The sequence below is a fragment of the Gymnoscopelus microlampas genome (assembly GCF_963454915.1).
Source record: "Gymnoscopelus microlampas genome assembly, chromosome: 14".
NCBI classification, from domain to species: Eukaryota; Metazoa; Chordata; class Actinopteri; order Myctophiformes; family Myctophidae; genus Gymnoscopelus; species Gymnoscopelus microlampas.
Genome location: NC_139951.1, coordinates 45,898,151 through 45,918,540, shown reverse-complemented (window position 1 = coordinate 45,918,540; position 20,390 = coordinate 45,898,151). Strand labels below are relative to the sequence as shown.

Below are 20,390 nucleotides of genomic sequence, written 5' to 3'. Positions count from 1 at the left end.
CCCCTCACATGCTACTTAAAACAGAATTAAATTTTGATTTTTTTTTTTGTGATTTTTTTTTAACCAAGGTTATGGTGGGTACTCCAACTTTAAGGAGCTGTCAAAAATTCTCCTAGGGATACTGAATTTCAATAAAGTTGTGTTGTGTTACTAGACAACTTTGCAAACACATTGGTGAAGATTTGTTTTGGTAAGGAATTTATTCCAAGATTGGAAAATATTCTGCTAATATCCCCTGACTACACTTGGTAACAGTCTGCATGAATTTGCCTGAATGCACATGTATGCTGTCTATTTTTTTCCCTTGTAGGTTGTCAAGTGTCACAATCACAGACGTGAGCTCTACTCTAAATTAATCATTAATGTGGATCAGCTCGTATCATGTCTAGGCTTTAATAACGAATCATACATACACAGCTGTGGCATGCTAACTCCTCCCAGATAACCTAGAAAAAGTTCAAAAACTGGTCCAGGAAACGGCTAGTGTGAAACCTCATATTTCATATAGGCCATAGTAGTGTGAGGCCAGCTCAGTCTTCTGTGTCTTCTTCGGCGTTGTCACTCCGTGACGGCATCCTCGTTAGCGGTAGGTTAGTTTTAAATGGTGTATTTACAATGAACGGTGCTCTAAAGAAACGGTGCACTAACTCAGACAAAAACTGTTGGGGAATAGTCTGTTGTAGGCATCCAAACAGATTCACGCCTTACTTACTGGCTCAAGAAGTTCCAGAACAGACTTCCCTCAGTCGATTACAAAAATGAATATCGTGGGAGTGTTGGACACAGAACTGCACTTAGCTTAGTGGAATTTCACTGACTGAGAATTGTGCACACATTATGGTTCTATGCCCTAAAATGTTGATGATAAATATAAGTTGAAAAAACCTTCAGTGAATAGGCACAATGGCACGGCACGCGCACACATAGACACACGCGCGCGCGCGCACACACACACACACACACACACAGCTCACTAATATGCGATATGTGGGTGAAACGGGTAAAGTTCATGTCCACCACTATGGAGACTGGAGTTTGATTCTTCCACAGTGCAGTGAGGTAACAAAACACACCCTCTGTCCCAATATTAACCACCTATATACTGTATTATATTAATCACTTAAACCCTATAGGCCTATTTATAATTTAATATACTGCTCAAAGAAATGTAGGGAACACTTTGATCCCTTAATTATTTTGAGTTTTCATGAACTGTGTACAGTACATACTGCTAACAAAAACTGCTCGAAAGAATTAAGGGATCAAAGTGTTCCCTTCATTATTTTGCGTAGTGTATATTAACCACTTACTGTAAACCCTATATAGTATACTGAGTCCCCTAATGGTCAATACTAGGCCCCTGTGTTTTCTTCCCTCTACACCAAATTTCTTAGACAGAAATAGCCGATCTACACGCTTACAGTGGTCTTGTAGATTGGCCATTTTTGCTGAATATTTGCCCCAGAATTCATGTGGTTTATCAGCACCATTCTCTATTACATGGACTGTTCAGCAGAGTGAGACAGTGTTCGCTATATTATTTGACAGCAGAAACCAGTGATGAGTGGGAGTGTAGATAATACAGTGTCTTGTGTGCAAATAAAAATTTGTATTATTATTACTACATAATTCTGCATTTCATTAATATTGCAACATAATACATTTTAATAAATAAATGATGAATTATTTATATAAACAAAAAACAAGATTTCATTTCATTGGCCTGGGGATAACCATGAAAAATGTGACCGTTAAAATCCTTTTAGTTAAAATGTATTCAGTTAATCTGTATTCAGGCATGCAACATGAGTCTCAACATGTCACCTGTATGTCTGATATTTGCAGTATACCTTCAGTGTGAAGGTCCAAATTGGGGCAAAAGTGAAGGACAAGACTGACACTGTACACAGTATCTGTCTTGTCCTTCACTTTTGCCCAAATATGGACCTTCACACTGAGATCATCAACATGAAGTCATCACATCAGTCTTGCCCAAATATGGAGTTTCATATATGGGTCAACAACACTATATTTATTCAATGTTGTCAGTAGAAAATCACGTTTGTGTGCCAGACGAGAGAGAGTCAGCAATGGACGGACGGTGCAGTCTTAGTCGACTAAATATAGAACTCTTAGTCTTTTGGTGTTAGTCAGCAAAATTAACACTGCGAGAAGACATGGTCAGGAATTTCTCCAGCAGCACGGACATCGGAAACACGTGGGACCGCGTCGTCTCCGCCTTCTGGCGGATCTACCCCAACCGGTTCAGCGCTCACGTCCTGACGGAGGACGTGGTGTACCGGGAGGTGACCGCCGACCGCCGTCTCCTCTCCCGACGCCTGCTGACCAAGACCATGCGGCTGCCCCGCTGGGCCGAGAGGTTCCTCCCCGTCGACATCAACGTGTCCCGCTGCGTCCACCTGGTGGAGGACTCCGTGCTGGATCCGGTCTCCCGGAGCCTGACCACGTACACCCGGAACGTCAGCCACACGGCGCTCATGGAGGTGGAGGAGCGCTGTGTGTTCCGGCCCTCCCCCTCCTCCTCCTCGTCCACCCAGCTCAGACGAGAAGTCTGGATCTCCTCCGGTGTCTACGGCTTCAACAGAGCCGTCCAGGAGGTCGCGCTGGCCCGCTACAAGGCCAACCAGAAGAACGCCATGAAAGGGCTGGAGTATGCGCTGTCCAAGTTGCATGATGGAGGAGAACCCCCAGGGACACGATGAAGGCAGAGGAAGCAGCGCTGGACGTGACACAGTGTTCATTTTGAGAGCAAATTTTGATTTTGTTTAGTCGTAGCCTTTTAAATAAAATGTAATTTAGTCATATTTTAGTCATCTGAAAAGTTTTAGTTGACTAAATATCATAACATTTTAGTCAACTAAATCCACAGTTGATTTTGTCGACAGAAATGTATTTTGGCGGTGCCTTGATGGCGTCGTAATGGGTGATTTTACACTTGGTTGCATGCTGAAAATAGCAGAGCTGCGACGCATTGATCTTGTAGAGCTGCTATTTTCAGAGCGCAACCAAACATAAGATGACACGTCTTAGTTCTACTGGATCTCTTCTCCACTAGTCCCTCCCTAACATTTTAGTTTAGTTTTGTTGACGAAATTGTCAATATATTTAGACTTAGTTTTAGTCATCATAGCTTAGTTTTGCCAATGAATTCGGGGTCCCCTCTCCTCACTTCCCACCACTGTGCTGTGCCCTTGTAGGCCATCACCAGTGTTCTATACTGTACTGTATGTTTTCCCAATATTTGGTCTGTTCACACATATCCATGTCACTGCTATGATTGCCTAAAAGGTATTCCTTCTCCCCTTACAGTATATTTTGTTCTTTTGGATAACCTATAAAAGAAAGGGCTCCATTATGAAATGTATCGAAAACATTCCCTTCCACTATATAAACCCTATATATAAACCCTATACACAGAACTTTTGTTCGTTTGTTTCATTATTGGCATATGGAGCTGACTGCTTTGACTGCTTTGTTTGCGCCTGATGCCATGACGACACATTGAGGTTAGACAACACACTCCATATTTGGGGCGTAGCTGCCTGCATTGGGAACTCCTTCTATGGTTATGGCTGGGTCATGTTGACATGAGTGTGACGTCAGAGGTCGACCCGCCAGCCGATCCTCCCTTAAGCCTTTTGATATAGGATTGTATTGTACTAGAGGTACCTAGCCGCTGCGCGGTGCTTTGTGTTTGTTGGTCTCTATAATATATAAAGCCATAATAGGAGATGTTCCCAATGGAGCTATGCCCAAATATGGAGTGTGTTGTCTGACCTCACTTGGGTCTCGTTGGGCGGTGGTCGGCGATGACGCTAAGGAACAACATGGCCGACTGTAATGTTGTGAGTTTGTGTTGGCCGCAATTAATTATGCTGCGAGGGGGCAGATGTGTGCTGAGCAGTATGAAGTGGCCTACAGACTGCGCGTAGTAATTCTGCACGTTGTGGCGTGTCTTGTTAGTGACATTGATATGTTGTTTTTGTGTTTAGTCCCACACAGTGGCAGGTTTTTTTGGGGGGTTTTGGGTTTAGAAATGTATATATATAAGATAGTTGAGATATTGACTACATAGCCATAGCCAATATCACAGTAGGCTTTGAGAAAGAAGTTTCTAAAAAAAAAGTAAAAAAGAAAATACTAGGCCTGTCCTGTTTTCACTCGACACTAAATATCTTTACAGAAAATGGCCATTTTTGCTATTTTTGCAGAATGTTAGCACCAGAATAGGGATGCTAGGATTCAAGTGGTAAAGCTTATGGAACAATTTAGTCACCCCCAGGGTACTGATGGGACAGCCTTTGCTTTGCTAGGGTCAATTAGGCCTCATTCACTAACCTGGTCGTAAATAACGTGTTTGTCCTGGTTGTAAATTTTGCGCATATTGGGATAAGTGTGTGATTCATGAGAGGGGGTGCAGTGCAGAGCCATGATTTGTGCGGATCACAGGTGTATCTCATGTTAGTTTGAAAGTCACAAGCGCGCTCCCGTGTAGATCATCTCCCATTTAACACCATAAAAAACTACAGATCTGCAAGCGCACCGCATTGACAACTTGTACATCTGTTATGTCTGGAAGTAACTTGATCGCACAATGGATCAACTGAACGTGAACGATAATAAAGTAATGCTCTCATGCTCTCACCCCAACCCCAAATAATAGGCTAATCTTTTTTCTATTAAAGAATGCTCACATTTGACTGAGATAACATTACGACGCTGAAATCCAGGAACGCTGAGATCCGCTTTATTGATTACTGAGGAGAAATCTGTCCTTTGGATTGACAACGTGTCCTGTCTTCTAAAGGACGAAGTTGTTATGGACATTCTTAGCCTTGACATTGTCATTAGTGTCTCACTTTGGCAAGACCAGCACCAGCAGTTTGAGTCGCTACTGTGAACATCTCTAAACAAGTATCTCAGTCTTCTTCGGCAGACCTGCCTATCGACGTCTCTTTTCTCTTACTCATATATATATTTATATATTTAAATCAATGGTTCTCAACTTTTTTTTATTTCAAAGACCCCCGGCATGAAATGATTTTTCTTTTCCTCTCTGGAACCCCAGTCTACACAGTAACCTTCCTGTGTTATTTTAACTGGACCCTTACACGTCCATTTGGTACCATTTGTACACTCTCAGAGTTAAAGACCCGTAACTTCCTCAAGGACCCTGTGGGGTCCCCGGACCCCATGTTGAAAACCAACATGTTTTAAATGACCTACAACCAGTACTCTGCAAACTGCAATGTATGAACTCATATCAACAGAGTCACTGCGTATTGGAACATAAAGAGAAAGGGCAATGATACCCAAAAAAAATAATGTGTGAGGGTTACCCGAAATCCCCAGCCATTAATTTTAATTAAGTTGCTCACTCCTTCCGGGTAGTCGTTATGTCATTGTTGTCCTTAATACGTCCATGTCACAAACTAAACTACCTTGAGGCCATTGGTCGAGCCATGAACTGACTGCTTTGGTCAAATTGGATTAAACCTGCAGTACCAGAGTCGACCACTTGGAGACTAAGCGCTTCAAAAATCCCTACTGACCATGGGGGCTTAATTGGTCTGGACTGGAACCGGTCAATTCACTCCGGGGGTGATCGTCTCCAGGTCGTGGATGCCGTCCTTGTCGATCAAGCGCACGCGGAAGGAGGCAAGGTTCAGGACGAAGCGCTTCTTGAGTTCCTCGGCGCACTTCTTGACCAGATCCTCTGCCTCCTTGCGGGTCAGCTCTGGTTTGTAGTAGCGGTCCAGGATGGATAGGGTGAGCTGCGCTCCGTACCCGTGGGCGGCGAAGGGGGGCTTTGCCATGGAGCCCAAGTAGTCCATGTAGTACAGACCTGGACCGTCCGTGTCGTCGTAACCCGCCAGCAACAGGTTCACGTAGTACGGAGTCCTGCTTCGAATGTAGTCCGCCAGGTTCTTCCGGGTGAAGTTTGCGGCAGCATCTGGACTGAGCTCGTAACCTTTCATCATCTTGTAGAGCTGAACGTTCCTCTGGATGAGCTCTGCGAACTGTACCGTGTCGCCTGAGTCTCCCGCACACAGCAGCAATATCTTCTCGCTCAGTTTGAACATCTTATCGTGGTCCTGCTTCATCTGGACAATGCTGTTTACTGCAACGGTATCAGCCGCTACCAGGACAAAATCCGGGCCCTGTATGGCAAGCAAATATTCCATTGTGCAGATTAGGTAGTTATATATATATTCTAAACAATTGGAATAGCTGAGAACAGAAATCTCACTTGTTCAGGATACAGAGCTAAAGATAAGTGGGTGTCCTTCTTATATTCTCCCCTCTTATGTGCTGGCGGTGACGTCACAGTTCCTTCCTCAAACTTATAGGCTGAGAGGCATTGTCAATGTCTCCAAAAATAGAAATATAACATTCAGAGCACACATTATTTACCTAAGCTGTATCCTGGCAAAGACAACTGTAACAGTTAGTGAGAATAGTGTCTCTGCCAGGCCGAAGGCAAGGGGCTTGTGTCTTCGTTTCGTTTGTCTGTATGGGGCTGATCTCGTAAACCACTCTTGTGCACACTCACATTAGGCCAAAGTAGCATTGCATGCATTTTTTCACGTTTTAGATTTTAAAAAAAATATCTAATATCTTTCTCTTTTTTAACAGAGGTCAATGGGGCTCAGATTGAGCTGAATCCTTGCCCAAATTTGGAGTATTGCGCCATACAGTCACAGATGTCACAGATGATATAATAGACAGCTGAAGTCACAGACTGGTCAAACATTAAAAATAATAATTTTGAGAAGTTGTCAACAAACACATTTATGTTGAATGGTTATCCTATCCTATCGTATGTTAAAGATGCCTAGGGGTCAAAGGTGGATGTCACAAACATAATAATGTCTGCTGAATTGTCTCATAGACATTAAATCCTGGATGAACACAAACGTTTTAACACTGAATGAAAGCAAGAATTAATTAAAAAAAAATGTTATCACGGTTCTAGTTCACCTATCACCCAGCTCGGTCCCCTCATTGTCAATATCCATTCTTCAGTTAAGAACCTTTACTGTACACTAAAGTTGATAAGCAGTTCTGTGGTGAACGCATTTCCCCCCCCCCCCCCCAAACTTAGGCGTTTGTCCAGGCCTATCTGCCCCCATCCGACCTATAGAGGTCATCCATGCTTTTACTTCTTCGAGGCTTGAAATCTGCAGTGCTCTGTATGTAGGTATTGATCAGTCAGCTCTCAGACGTCTACAGCTTGTGCAAAATGCTGCCGCTCGCCTCCTCACTGGCAAGAAAGGGCGCAACTAGTCCTCGTCTCACTCCACTGTTTTATTGTTTGTTTAAAGCCCAAAATGGGCTGACCCCTCCATATTGATCTGATCTCATTCAGCCATACATCCCAGCCAGAGCCCTGAGATCGGCTTTTCTTGCCATAGCTTTTAATGCTGTTTGACTGTGTAATACCCTGGCCCTCATGGCATACCTTTGATATGCTGCATACATTGATATGTTGCTTCATTGGTCTTGTGTCACCTTCAATTTGTTTTCTTCTTTCTTTTGATTTGAAGTTCAGTAGTAGTGCTTGTTCAACTCTTCGAAGACTTTCAACCACTCCTTTAGCGAGGTAGTTGCTGCCAAAGTCCTTCCAGGTATAGGTCACTTCTCTCCCCCTCCATCTCGGAATAAATAATGTCTCTACGCCGTGCTCAGAGGAGCCCTCCGTCCTCCATCAGCATCTCCAGTCATCTCGATTCTCCGGCATCTCCAATCATCTGGCCAACTTGTGTGTCTGTCTGTTTGTTTGCACTGCCACGAATGATGGGCATGCTCTAGTAAGTAATGAATATAAATGAAAAGACAATCATAATTACTAAAAATAACACAAATAATAATCCATTGAGGAGTTTTGCATGACACCTCTTATCCCATGGCAGTTTTACCCTCCAAAACCACCTCTGCAGCCAATGGAGCCATTGAGTGTCCTTCTTGTGGGCCTTACGTTTCTTTATTTGTCTTACTGTGATGTACCCCTTTGGCTTCTCGGTCCACAACATGGCTAAAGGCGTAAAGAACACATCACAAAGAGTTACTATACGTAGACACGGGACATTGTTATATATATTGTAGGCCTATGCCTCGGGCATGACGTAAAACAAACAACCACTGCACAGGCCTAATTTGGGGTACGAGAGGAATTGTGTCATTTTTGGGTGAGTTTTGGACACTGACCAATCCTGCACCGTGATTGGCCAATAGTCTACAACGCAGTCTACACCCCTAACCCTTCCACAGTCAATGCAAATCTATACTTTTGCAAAGTCAGCCAATCACATTACAGCTAGTGTCATCACCACTAGCTGTAATGTGATTGGCTGACTTTGCAAATTCAGGACTGTGATTGGCTAGCGAAACACATGACACATGTGCAGCCCTATGAATAGCAGTATGGACTTAGAAGAAAGTAATTTATCCTTTTTTTTAAGTGAGTCATGTTGTGATGACCACACACCGCCCACTTCACACTGGGTGTGATTTTTGTTGTTGAATTGCATTTTTTGATAAACACTGTGAAGGGCTTTTTATTGTCTCCGCCAGGCCGAAGGCATGGTGGAGAGTATGTTTTCGTTGGATTTTCGATGTGTCCCCCCCCCCCTAGCCAAGCTAACATTGGTCAAGCTTCATGTGACACGTGACAATATGTTGAAAAGATGTGCTTTGATTGGCTAGCGAGACGCATGACGAAATACATACCTATAAATAGGTGAATCACTTCGGAGCGCTGCGGTGCGCGTTCCGAAGTGACATCAGTGCCATCAGCCAAGCTAACATTTAGTCAGGAGATATTAGCAGGAAAAGTTCCAACATTGGAACTTTTTCCAATCTCTGCTGCTGGCGGAGACTTGTGCTCAGGAACAGTCAGGAACAGCACTTTCCAGTACAAACTGAGATTACAGCTGAGATCACAGCTGAGATCACACAATGCAACTAACTCTCATTACGCAAACTGAAGAAGCAGGAAATTATCGTCTGAAACCTCATGAAGAAGCAAAGGCGCAATGCCGACAGCAGAAAGCCAAAGCTAAGAAACAGAGACAAAGAGCCAAAGCTAAGAAACAGAGACAAAGACCACCAATAAGAAGAGATGCTACAGAATAGCTAAAGAACAAGAAGACGTTCAAGCTGATGAAGCTGGTGCCGCATCCTTAAAGAAGATGTCAGAAAGTGGACCCAATTATGTCTGTTTCTCCTGTGAACGTTAAAACCTGCAAAGTACACAGCAACAATAGATACTGTACATGTCATCGCTCCATTAAAATGGGGAAACTCCCTCCACAGGCTTGGGCTAACAACTTATTACTGGACGCCATACCTCGAGAACTGCAGGATTTGCACCCGTTAGAGGAAAGTTTGGTAAGTCAACGTATTGCCTTCATGAAACTTGTTGGCTTGCCAAGAGGCAGACAAAAGGCAATCCACGGTAATGCATTTCCAATATTCCAATTCCAATATTTGCTGGCGGAGACTTGTGCTCCGAGGAGCACATTTTCTAGTTATTGAATAAATAGGTATTTAACTTTTTTAACCTTCAACAACTGCCTTGCTTCACTATTTTTGCCAGCTTTTATTGTTCACACAAACCTGCGTAGCCTGTTTTATATCTTAGAAAGCGTTTTAGACCAGAGGATGCGTAGGTTGCGTAGTCTGTGTTTTATATTTTGAAGGTCTCGACACAAATGCACTGGGCACTTTAAATTGCCTGTGTCGGGCTGAGGGCCACATTTTTCTCTAGCTGTCTCAGTCTGCCCAAAAGGCTCAAGAGGGTCTGACAGACATACAGTAATCCACACAGCCATCCTAATTAGTAACAGAGGGAGTTCTACAACTTATTTAGGTTAGGACCATGTTCTAGTACAGTTGGTTCTCAAAGTGGGGTCCGGGGAACCCCAGGAATCCTTGACGGGGCTCCCGGGAGTCCCCAGGTAAAATGATTGATAGTTGGGAACCAAGTGGACCCTTACTCTATAATAAGAAGAAGAAGAAGATGAAGAATACATCAAATGTATATAGGGCTTTTCTTAGTACCCAAAGTTGCTTTACAAACAAACAAAACAAAATAAACAACTTTATTAGGAGAACGTTAAAAGGCTAGTCAAAGTTAAATTGAGCATGGGGAAAAAAGAACACCAACCTAAGACTAAAAGGCAGAAAGGGAGATTATGAATTAGGCGGGGATAGCGAGTCTGAAAAGGTGGGTTTTGAGGGAGGTTTTGAACAAGGCAAGGGTGGGGGTACGGCTTTGATGTGAGGTGAGAATGAGTTCCAAAGAGAGGGGGCTGCAACTAAGAAAGCCCTGTCATCACCCAGGTGAGTTTATTTGTTTGGGGGATGTCCAGGAGATTGGCATTACCAGACCTTTGGGGGTCGTAGACATGAAAATGGTTGAGATTCACATGCTCTAGAACCTTGGTTCCCAAACATTTTCAGCTGAGACCCAGAAGATAAGATTCTGCCTCTGCCAGGGACCTAAACTTACATTCTGAATTAACCACTCAAGTCCTATATAGTGAAAATAGCCGATCTACAAGCTGCTAGTTGAAATAGCCGATGTACAAGCTCACAAGCTTGAGCTTATCTGCTATTTTCACTATTCATTAAGTTTCTTTACATTTATGGATATTGTTTTAAAATTATTTTGAGATGATCGATTTTTGTCCTGAAAATGTTAGTTTTCTGAAACATTTTTTGAAATAATAATTTCAAAAAAATGTAGGAAATGTAGAAAAAAAAAAGGATATTTACTTCCGAAAATAATTCAGGGCCCCGACCGAATGTTTGGGAAACACTTTTAGCAGAGAGAAAAGGTTCTAGAGAATCCAGATCTCAGTCAGACTTTCAGGCAGGTGGAGTTCCAGAACAGTGGTTCTCAAAGTTAGGTTCAGGGACCCCCAGGGGTCCTTGATTGGGTTCCAGGCGGTCCACAGCTAAATTACTGATCAGAAACCAAATGTACCCTTACAGATCTGTAACTCCGCGATTGTACACTCTCTGAGTTATGGGGGTCCGTGGGCTCATATTCCTGCAGAGATCTGCTCAATCCATGCTTCTCAATTCCTCTTGGTTTTGACCGTTTTGTTCCAGTCCTTCAGTCCCTCCGGGAGAGACATGTCCTCGTCGTCTCCGCCCGTCCCCTCCACAAACTCCTCGTATGTCGACATCTCAGCGAACGGCCTGGGCCCCAGCAGCTCCACCATGTCGGCCTTATCCAAAACCTCGTTCTCCAGCAGACGCAGGGCCACCTTCTCCACGTCGGCCTTCTTGTCCGTCAAGAGGTTGTAGGTTCGCTGGAAGGCGTCGTTGATCATAGAGCGGACCTCGGCATCTATGAGTTGAGCCGTGGCCTCGCTGTAGGGCTTCTCCAGAACCACCTCATCCTGACGAGGAGGTTCAAACGAAACCAGGCCGACCTTTTCGTTCATACCAAACTGGACTATCTGGGCGTACGCACTCTGCGTGACTTTGAGAAGGTCGTCCTGAGCTCCAGTTGTGATTCGTTCGAGGAAGATTTGCTCAGCCACTCTTCCTCCCAGCGACATACACATCTTGTCCAACAGCTGTTCTTTGGAGTACAGATACTGGTCGTTAGGAACATACAGGTTATAACCCAGGCCTTTACCTCTGGGAATGATAGACACCTTGATGAGTGGGTCAGCGTGTTCCAGGAACCAGCCAGCTACAGCGTGACCGGCCTCATGGTACGCGACCGTCCTCTTCTCCTCCGGCTGTAAAACCCGGGACTTCTTCTCTAAGCCTGCTATAACTCTCTCTATGGCTTGTTCAAAGTGTTTGTGGTTTATGGAATCTGCGAGATGTCGGGCGGCGATCAACGCGGATTCATTACAAACGTTGGCAATGTCAGCACCGCAGAAACCGGGCGTGAGAGTGGCCATTTTTTTGGCCAGTGCATCTTTGTCTGTGTCAGGTTCCAATTTCAGGGGTCCGAGGTGAACTTTGAAGATGGACGCCCGGCCTCTGATATCTGGAGGACTGAGATAAATCTGTCTATCGAAGCGTCCAGGTCTTCTCAGAGCTGGGTCCAGTATGTCAGGTCTGTTGGTTCCAGCTAACACCACAACGTTAGTGGATGGGCTAAACCCATCCATCTCCACCAGTAACTGGTTGAGCGTATTCTCCGCTTCACAATACCCTCCAGCATGACTCCTTTTACCTCGCTTCCTGCCCAAGGAGTCGATCTCGTCAATAAACAGAATGCAGGGAGCATTCTTACGAGCCATCACAAACAGATCACGGACCCTGGCAGGGCCCACGCCGACAAACATCTCAACAAATTCGGAGCCGTTGACGGCTATGAACGGAACTTTGGCCTCTCCAGCTGTGGCTTTAGCCAGCAGGGTCTTACCTGTACCTGGAGGTCCTGACAGAATCGCCCCCTTGGGGATCTTGGCTCCCAGGTCCTGGTATTGCTTTGGATTCTTCAGGAAGTTGACAAACTCCATGATCTCCAGTTTGGCTTCATCGCAGCCGGCTACGTCTTTAAATCTGACGTCTATTTTGTCCTTCAGGACCTTGGCTGTTGTTTTACTGATGCTGAACAATTGGCCCATCCCCAGGCCGGGCTTCAGAGAATGCCAACATCCCCAAATGATGCCAAAGAAAGTGATCCAGCTCAGTAGGAAGGTCCAGTCTCGCACTGTAGTATACCGAACAGGCAGTCTGTTCGCTGTCTTGATACCCAGCTCATTCTGAGCGGCCTCCAGGTTATTCTCAAACGTTTCCACGCTGCCAATGTTGAACCACACATAACCGTCCACCGGAGTGTTCCCTGGGGAGAACACCACTCTGGCGTACTGCTTGTTCACCACTTCCAGACGTTCAACCACTTCTTTAGAGAGGTAGTTGTTGCCAAAGTCCTTCCAGGTCACCTCTCTCCCTCCATCATGGTAGAATGAGTAATAGGTAAGGGCTGCTCCACTCAGGAAGTACAAACAAAACTGCAGACGACTGTACCAGTTGGAGTAGTCTTGACGATCCCTTCGTTTCTTAATTCTCCGTCTTAATGTCATGGCCTTCTGATTCCTGTTTTCCAGCAGAACTTGTCAAAGGAAGACTTAAGAACTAAAGAAGGCTTGCATAGCTGCTGGACGTGGTTATATAGGCCTATGCCTTGGTCATGATGACGTCACACAACAGACAGACAGACAGACAGACAGACAGACAGACAGACAGACAACTCTGACAATGGGTACAACAACGTGTTTGCATAACTGGAGGGGCCTTGGTATTCAATTCAAAAATAACACTATATGTACAAACAAAATAAACATAAGATGCATAAGAGAAAAAAAGAATAAAATAAATAATAATAATATGAATGAATTGATACTATTACAAATATTAATACATATATTATTAATTAATAAAATGAATACAAATACAAATTTAAATACATGACAAATTTAAATAAATACTTCAACTTCAGTCATTAAAAACTACAAGACTTAAAGAACATAATGCACATATATTTGGATTTTTTGAACACTTAATGTGCAGAAGTACATGTTTTCCTCCAGCAGGTGTCATCATCATCACGGACAAAAAAAAGAAGGGGGGTAAAAAAACAAAAAAACAAGAAAAGATACACACGCCTGCTGCTGGACTGGTAGGTGTTAGGCTGTCGTGTGTGTCTCCAGGGACAACAACACGCGCGCGCGCGCACACACACACACACACACACACACACACACACACACACACACACACACACACACACACACACACACACACACACACACACACACACACTGAAGATAACAGTGAAGGGGGATACACGATACAGTAGAGAGCAGGTGGACTGACTGACGACACCTGCTGCCATCCTTATTATGTAGTTGTTGTTATTGTTGTTTTAGTACAGTAAGTAGGAGGACCCCCCGTTCAAAACAAACAGGGACCATTAGAGGAGACCGTGTCACGTCCACCAGAGAGAGAGAGAGAGAGAGAGAGAGAGAGACTAATTTTGTGACTTTAGAGACAGTAAAGATACCAGTTGCCCACCGACCGACCACGTACATGTTATTATTTGCAACGTAACGTCTCGCACACCGAGTTGGACTCGAACCCGCGGGGTCTCCAGCTCGGCAGACCTCCGCCACTTATTATCAGTCAAATGATAGGACTGTTATTAGTGTAAATTATCCTTTATCCAGTGTTCGAGCTGCGACCAGTGGAGTCTAGTCTCTGTGTGTACGCCATCACCACCACCAGACCCCCAGAGAGAGAGAGAGGGAGAGAGGGGGCCATGCAGCAGGTATAACGGGCTGGTCAGTAGGGACCACCACCACCGACCACCTTCTCTCTGCTGCATCCCAGCCGAGGACCACCTACCCTCCCCCCGCCCGCCGCTAGGTACCATGAAGGACACCGGGGAGTGCAAGGACCACCAGCTGACTGTGAGTTTACTATAAGTTGTTAGTCTAACTGTGTGAGCTATATAAATATATGACTGTTTCGTGTAGCCTATTTCAAATGTTTTTTTACCCTCCCCAAAATTCTGAAATAAAAAATAAATCGAAGAAATTCCATTAATGTATATAAAATGAATTTTAAAACAAAGTAAACAAAACAAAACCTAAGAAATTCCATATCAATTTATGTAAAATGAATTCAAAAACAAAGTAAACGAAAAGAAGAATCTAAGAAATTCCATATCAATTTAAAGAAAATTTGAAAGCTCACCAACGCGTTGCGAGCTTGTAGATCTGCTATTTTCACTAGTTTGGGTCAAAAGAAGTTTGGAAACCTATATGGATGGATGGCTACAGGTCGACTCCAATGGGCACATAAACGTTGGAGGCACCTCAGTGTTATTATTATTTGTTCTTCTAACATATGATAAAAAGAACAAATGTATGCTGTGGAATGGTCATAAATAATGTAAAGTATGCAGATTTGAACATGCATGGTATCATCATTATCAGACCCTAAATGTACCCTTCAACTTCTTGTTTCTGCCCATAAAGACTGGCAGGCTTTGTAGCAAGTTGTTGCAATTGTAGAAATACATGAATTTGCCGCCCCCCTTTTATAAAAGAAATAATAATAATAAATATAATATAAAAACTATTAAATCAATAAATATACAAATACAATGGTGCCCAGAGCTCTCAGGTGCCCATTATATACACTGTATATGTAACTCTGTGAGGGTACACAATGGAATCAAATGGAGTGGCCCAAAAGGTCCATTTGGTTCTATTTGTAGCCTATACTCTATAGGCTTGCATGAAAATATATATATTCAAAGGTTTGCACACATTTTCACGATTTAAAAAAAATATCAGACCTACAAGCTCATAGCGCGGCACTCTGTGTCGCGCTATGAGCTTGTAGATCTGCTATTTTTGAATAGCCAAAGTATAAAAGGTTAAACGGTTAAAAAGTGTACCATTTCAATAAATAATGAATTGACCTTATTTGTTTTGGATTCTATTTCTATACCTTTTTGAGTGGTGTTTATTGCTTAAGCTATCAGGTTGTTTTTTGTTTGTTTTTGTTTGAAAATAAGTGTTTTTAAGCTTCTGATAGTGGTCATTGCTATAGTGTTTGTTCAACAACAGGGGTCTTCTTGACTTTCCAGCTCTTTAGTAAACAGAACACCAAATACATCCAATCCAACCAGGAGAGAGAACTCATGCAGGACACAGGATAAACAAGTGCAATTTGAAGCGGTGAACAACACCAAAAAAATTAGCAGACACAATTTTGAATCGGTGCAATATAAAATTGAAGCTGATAAATTGGTTCTCTTTCTTGATTGGAGGAAATTGGTGGCCCAGACCTGAACATGTTTCTGTTTACTAAAGAGCTGGAGAGATGGGGAGAGAGCCCTGTTACTGAACAAACACTCCATATAATAATGATTACTATTAGAATATAGAGCTTTAACTTTTGAACATATTTTTGGGTTTTAACCCCCCAAAAAAACCTATAACCTATAACCCATAACGTCTCGGTCGGGTGGAAACAAAACAGTTACTTTTCAGGATTAAAAATAAACAAATAGCAAAAGTAGCAGATCTACAAGATCAAAACGCCTCACTTCGCGCTGCATTTCAAGCTTGTAGATCTGCTACTTTTGATGCTTTTGTGTGACGCTGTAGTATGATCAAGTAGGGGCGTTAATTTACAAAAAAACACAAAAAGTCAGAATATGGAGATGAGAGGTTTCTGCCTGACAACAACTCTATAGTTTGTTCTCTGAAGCAGCACGTGGTATTTGTCAGCCCCAGGAGCCATGCTATACTGTACAACCTGTGGCCCATAATCTGAATAATTCAAAGTTCCCTGCCCTCTTGTTGTCCAGTACATGACACACTATAAAGGTGCTGACTGATTAATAGGTCCCTGTTTAACAACCCATTAAGACCGGGTCTCCACCCATCTTTGGCTATTCAAAAATAGCAGATATACAAGCTCATAGCACGGCACAGAGTGCCGCGCTTGTAGATCTGAAATCGCGAAAATCTTAGAAGATATATATTTTTTAAAGCGAACATTTTTTACTCAAATCTTTGCTTCTGGGGGATTCTACAAATGTCTTCTAAAACTGTTTTTTGAAAAGGTTACCATAATATCAGTGGTGCTCAATTTTTTCCATGTCACAGACCCCCAAAATTATATTTATTTGGCCTCGGACCCCCATCTGAAAATATTTTGTTTCAGGGACCCCCCTGCCCCCCGAAGCAAAGATTGTAGTTAAAGATGTTCGCTTGAAAAAATATATATATATTCAAAGATTTGCACACATTTTCACGATTTTTCAAAAAAAAATAACAGATCTACAAGCTCATGAGCTTGTAGATCTGTTATTTTTGAATAGCCAAATAAATCTCAAAATGACACAGATGCGTTCCAGGTTAAAGCCCCTGCTGCTCATCTGGTGGCCCAGAACGGCAGATATATATTTATAATCACTAGACCGGGCAACAGGCCTACGATGCAAGTTGGTAATGCCGCACCTGTTTAAGCAATACCTGTTGCACCCGTTGCCAGAGTACCTGTTGTACCCGTCTGTCTGTCTGTCTGTTTGTGTCCCTTCTTTGTGTTCTTTGTGTGTGAGGCATGCCCAAATATGGGTCTATGACATCAGTGGTATGACGTCACATTGGTGTGAGTCAGGGTACACCCTACAGAATATTGGGATTTTCTGATTTATAAATTATTTATCACACTTCGTCCTCTGCGATACACACAACAAGTTTCAAGTTGGTCGGGGGCATTTCTTGAGATATGCTGGAGACTCACTCACTCACTCACTCACTCACTCACTCACTCACTCACTCACTCACTCACTCACTCACTCACTCACTCACTCACTCACTCACTCACTCACTTTTATTGATATAAACAAGATAGTAAACAGCACCCTGAATATTCTATCCATTTTCTAAATGCTTGAATATTTTTTACTCAAATCTTTGCTTCTCTGGGATTCTACAAATGTCTTCTAATTCCTAAGTTTTTTTGAAAAACGTTTCTATATCAGTGGTTCTCAAGGACCCCCAAAATGATATGTATTTGGCCGCAAACCCCCATCTTAAAATGTTTTGTTCCAGGGACCCCCAGAAGCAAAGATTTGAGTTAAAAAATGTTTGCTTGAAAACATATATACTGTATATTCAAAGATTTGAGACATTTTCAAGATTTCTTTTCAAAAATAGCAAGCTCATACAAGCTTGTATATCTGCTATTTTTGAATAGCCAAAGAAATCTAAAATGACACGATATGCGTTCCCGGATTGAATGGGTCAAAGCTTTTTTTTTGTTTCATGAAGAGTGCCTTGGACTCATTTTCGTTTTGATTATGGATGTTTTTCCCCCTTTCTTGTGAAGAGCACCTTCTAACAACTCTTCACAAGACTTGAATGCCGTCGCATTTTGTTTTGTTCTATTTTACTGACACTGTACGGGTGTAAAAAATGCCATCTGTAACTCATTTTCACTCCTAATGTTCCAGTCAATGACCTAGGATGATCATCAAGATTTTGTTTAAGTAAATAATACCACAAAAAATTCCACGATCTTTCAAAAAAAGAAAATTGCAGATCTACAAGCTTGTGAGCATGTACTGTAGATCTGCTATTTTTTTAATAGCCAAAGCAATCTAAAAATGACACAGATTCTTTCCCCCTGGTCTAAATGGGTTAATGGACTGTGTCAGGGCATCCCACATCTTGGTGGCAGAGAAGTAGAATGAGAACTTTACTACTGTGGTGTTCATGGATTAAAGTTCTCAGTTTTCATGGTAGCATGTTGCACAGCAAAAATAGCCGATCTACAAGCTCTCAATGCGTCTGCGACGCATTGAGACCTTGTAGAAAGGCTATTTTCGGTTATGTTAAGTAATATGTATAATAATATGTTAATCGTCTCTGATATTTCATATAAAAGCAAAGGTTAAAGCCTCAATCCCTGATTTCTTCACACGGTTGGCAGTATGTGGAACAGCAGGAACAATATTACTAAAGCATCCTCATTTTACATATTGTATTGTTTAGGAATCGGCGCTAGTGTGTGTGAGGGGGGGGGGAATCCTTTCACACTGTTTCACAAATCGCACATTATGACATTTTCACTCGTGAGATTTTATTTTGTGTGTTGAATCGATTGGAGTGTCCGGTGAAGTGACCTGCTCTCTGTGTCTTCTCTCCCAGTGAAGTGACCTGCTCTCTGTGTCTTCTCTCCCAGTGAAGTGACCTGCTCTCTGTGTCTTCTCTCCCAGTGAAGTGACCTGCTCTCTGTGTCTTCTCTCCCAGTGAAGTGACCCGCTCTCTGTGTCTTCTCTCCCAGTGAAGTGACCTGCTCTCTGTGTCTTCTCTCCCAGTGAAGTGACCTGCTCTCTGTGTCTTCTCTCCCAGTGAAGTGACCTGCTCTCTGTGTCTTCTCTCCCAGGTGGCCTTGAGGATCCGACCCATCAGCGATGCAGAGCAGGAGGAGGCTGCCACCGTCGTGGCTCACAGAGTGGACCAGCAGGTAAGGAGAGACCATCCTCTGTTAGATACAGCCTCATTTAGATACTGGAAAAGAGCCTGTGAGTGAGAACCACTGCTCTATGGTGTTGCCTGCCGAAAAAGAACAGATATACACGCCAGCAACGCGTCGCAATGCGACACATTGGCTATAGCGTGTAGGTCTGTTAATTTTCAAGTGACAGCCTTGCGCGTGACGGTGTCTGTGCTACAGTCTGTCTGAATACACACACGCAAGCAAGTGATTGATTGATTGATGGATGGATTGTGATTGATTGATGGCTTGTGATTGATTGATTGATGGGTATGCGTGTTTGTGTTTGTGTGGTCAGTACTAGCATCCTGTTTACTTAAGTGTGAATGCAACACACACACACACACACACACACACACACACACACGCATGTTTACTGGGTCATTGTGTGTGTGTGTGTGCGTGCGTGCATCTAGTGTGGTTTCCGCTGTGCTGTCATGTGTGTGACAGAGTGTCTGCATGTATAATACATCCACACAGTGGCCTCAGGTCACAGCCAGCGGTGGCCTTTTTAAAAAGCACTGCCGTGTCAGCGCTCAGGTGACAACATGACGCACTCACTCACTGACCGTTTGATGAATCAGTCAAACCTTTTCCGTTTCAGTTCAACGCGCAACACACGTCCGGGTGAGTCACGATATGGCAGCTCGTAGACTCTGACCTTTTCTGATAATGATGATGTTAGTCGCTCCATGCCGGAGACCCCGCTGAAAGCTTTCATATTGTCGCTGTCGGGCAGAAACCTCTTATCTCCATGTTCTAAAATAACGCCCTACTCGATCATACTACAGCGTCACTCAAAAGCATCAAAAGTAGCAGATCTGTAACGAAACGCGGCGCAAAGCGGGTTTTGAGCTCAAGCTGGAATTGAGCAAAATGTAGCGTTTTGAGCTTGTGTATTTGAATCCTGAAAAGTAACAGTTTTGGACACATGAGGTTTCCACCCGACAGAGACGAGATGATGTATAGTGAATGGCTGCATAAGAAACTATTTACCAAATGGTGCATTATTACATTTACCCATTTCCACACACACACATTAGTTAACACACACCGACGGCGGAGGAAACCATGCAAGGCACCAAAGAGCCAATCGGCGTCTACGCTCAGCTCATGTTTACCTGGTATCCTAGTTACTTTGAAGCACTAAATAGTTTTTCTTTGCACTCTATTTATTTTATGTGACTATTTACCCTGCTGTTTGTTGACAAGGGCTACTGGATAAGAGATGGATTAAATCTCCACGACTGATTTCAGTCATTAGGATTCAATAGAAGCCAGCATGTTGAAAATAGCCGATATACAAGCTC

General features: G+C 43.2%; 4 protein-coding genes across 4 annotated transcripts in view; 2 read left to right on the top strand and 2 right to left on the bottom strand.

Annotated features, from left to right (window-relative positions):
- Nucleotides 1-2,062: 2,062 nt before the first annotated feature.
- LOC311060417 (PRELI domain-containing protein 1, mitochondrial-like) lies at nucleotides 2,063-2,789 on the top strand. Its single transcript, XM_084078596.1, has one exon. The coding sequence runs from the start codon at nucleotides 2,178-2,180 to the stop codon at nucleotides 2,721-2,723; it is 546 nt and encodes a 181-aa protein (XP_083934722.1). The 5' UTR covers nucleotides 2,063-2,177; the 3' UTR covers nucleotides 2,724-2,789.
- A 2,817-nt stretch (nucleotides 2,790-5,606) lies between these two features.
- LOC311060253 (proteasome subunit beta type-2-like) lies at nucleotides 5,607-6,206 on the bottom strand (the record flags this gene model as incomplete). Its single annotated transcript, XM_084078389.1, has 1 exon — nucleotides 5,607-6,206. One exon carries the CDS (start codon nucleotides 6,204-6,206, stop codon nucleotides 5,607-5,609), a length of 600 nt encoding a protein of 199 aa, XP_083934515.1.
- A 4,899-nt stretch (nucleotides 6,207-11,105) lies between these two features.
- On the bottom strand, nucleotides 11,106-13,082 carry LOC311060251 (mitochondrial inner membrane m-AAA protease component AFG3L2-like; the record flags this gene model as incomplete). Its single annotated transcript, XM_084078381.1, has 1 exon — nucleotides 11,106-13,082. The coding sequence occupies one exon, from the start codon at nucleotides 13,080-13,082 to the stop codon at nucleotides 11,106-11,108; it is 1,977 nt and encodes a 658-aa protein (XP_083934507.1).
- A 1,298-nt stretch (nucleotides 13,083-14,380) lies between these two features.
- The window catches only part of kif19 (kinesin family member 19), an 84,256-nt gene continuing 78,246 nt past the window's right edge, over nucleotides 14,381-20,390 (top strand). Inside the window, exons 1-2 of the mRNA XM_084078690.1 lie at nucleotides 14,381-14,468; nucleotides 18,970-19,050. Of these exons, the coding sequence (XP_083934816.1) occupies nucleotides 14,430-14,468; nucleotides 18,970-19,050 (120 nt within the window). The 5' untranslated portion in view covers nucleotides 14,381-14,429. The remainder of the gene's footprint in view (nucleotides 14,469-18,969; nucleotides 19,051-20,390) is intronic.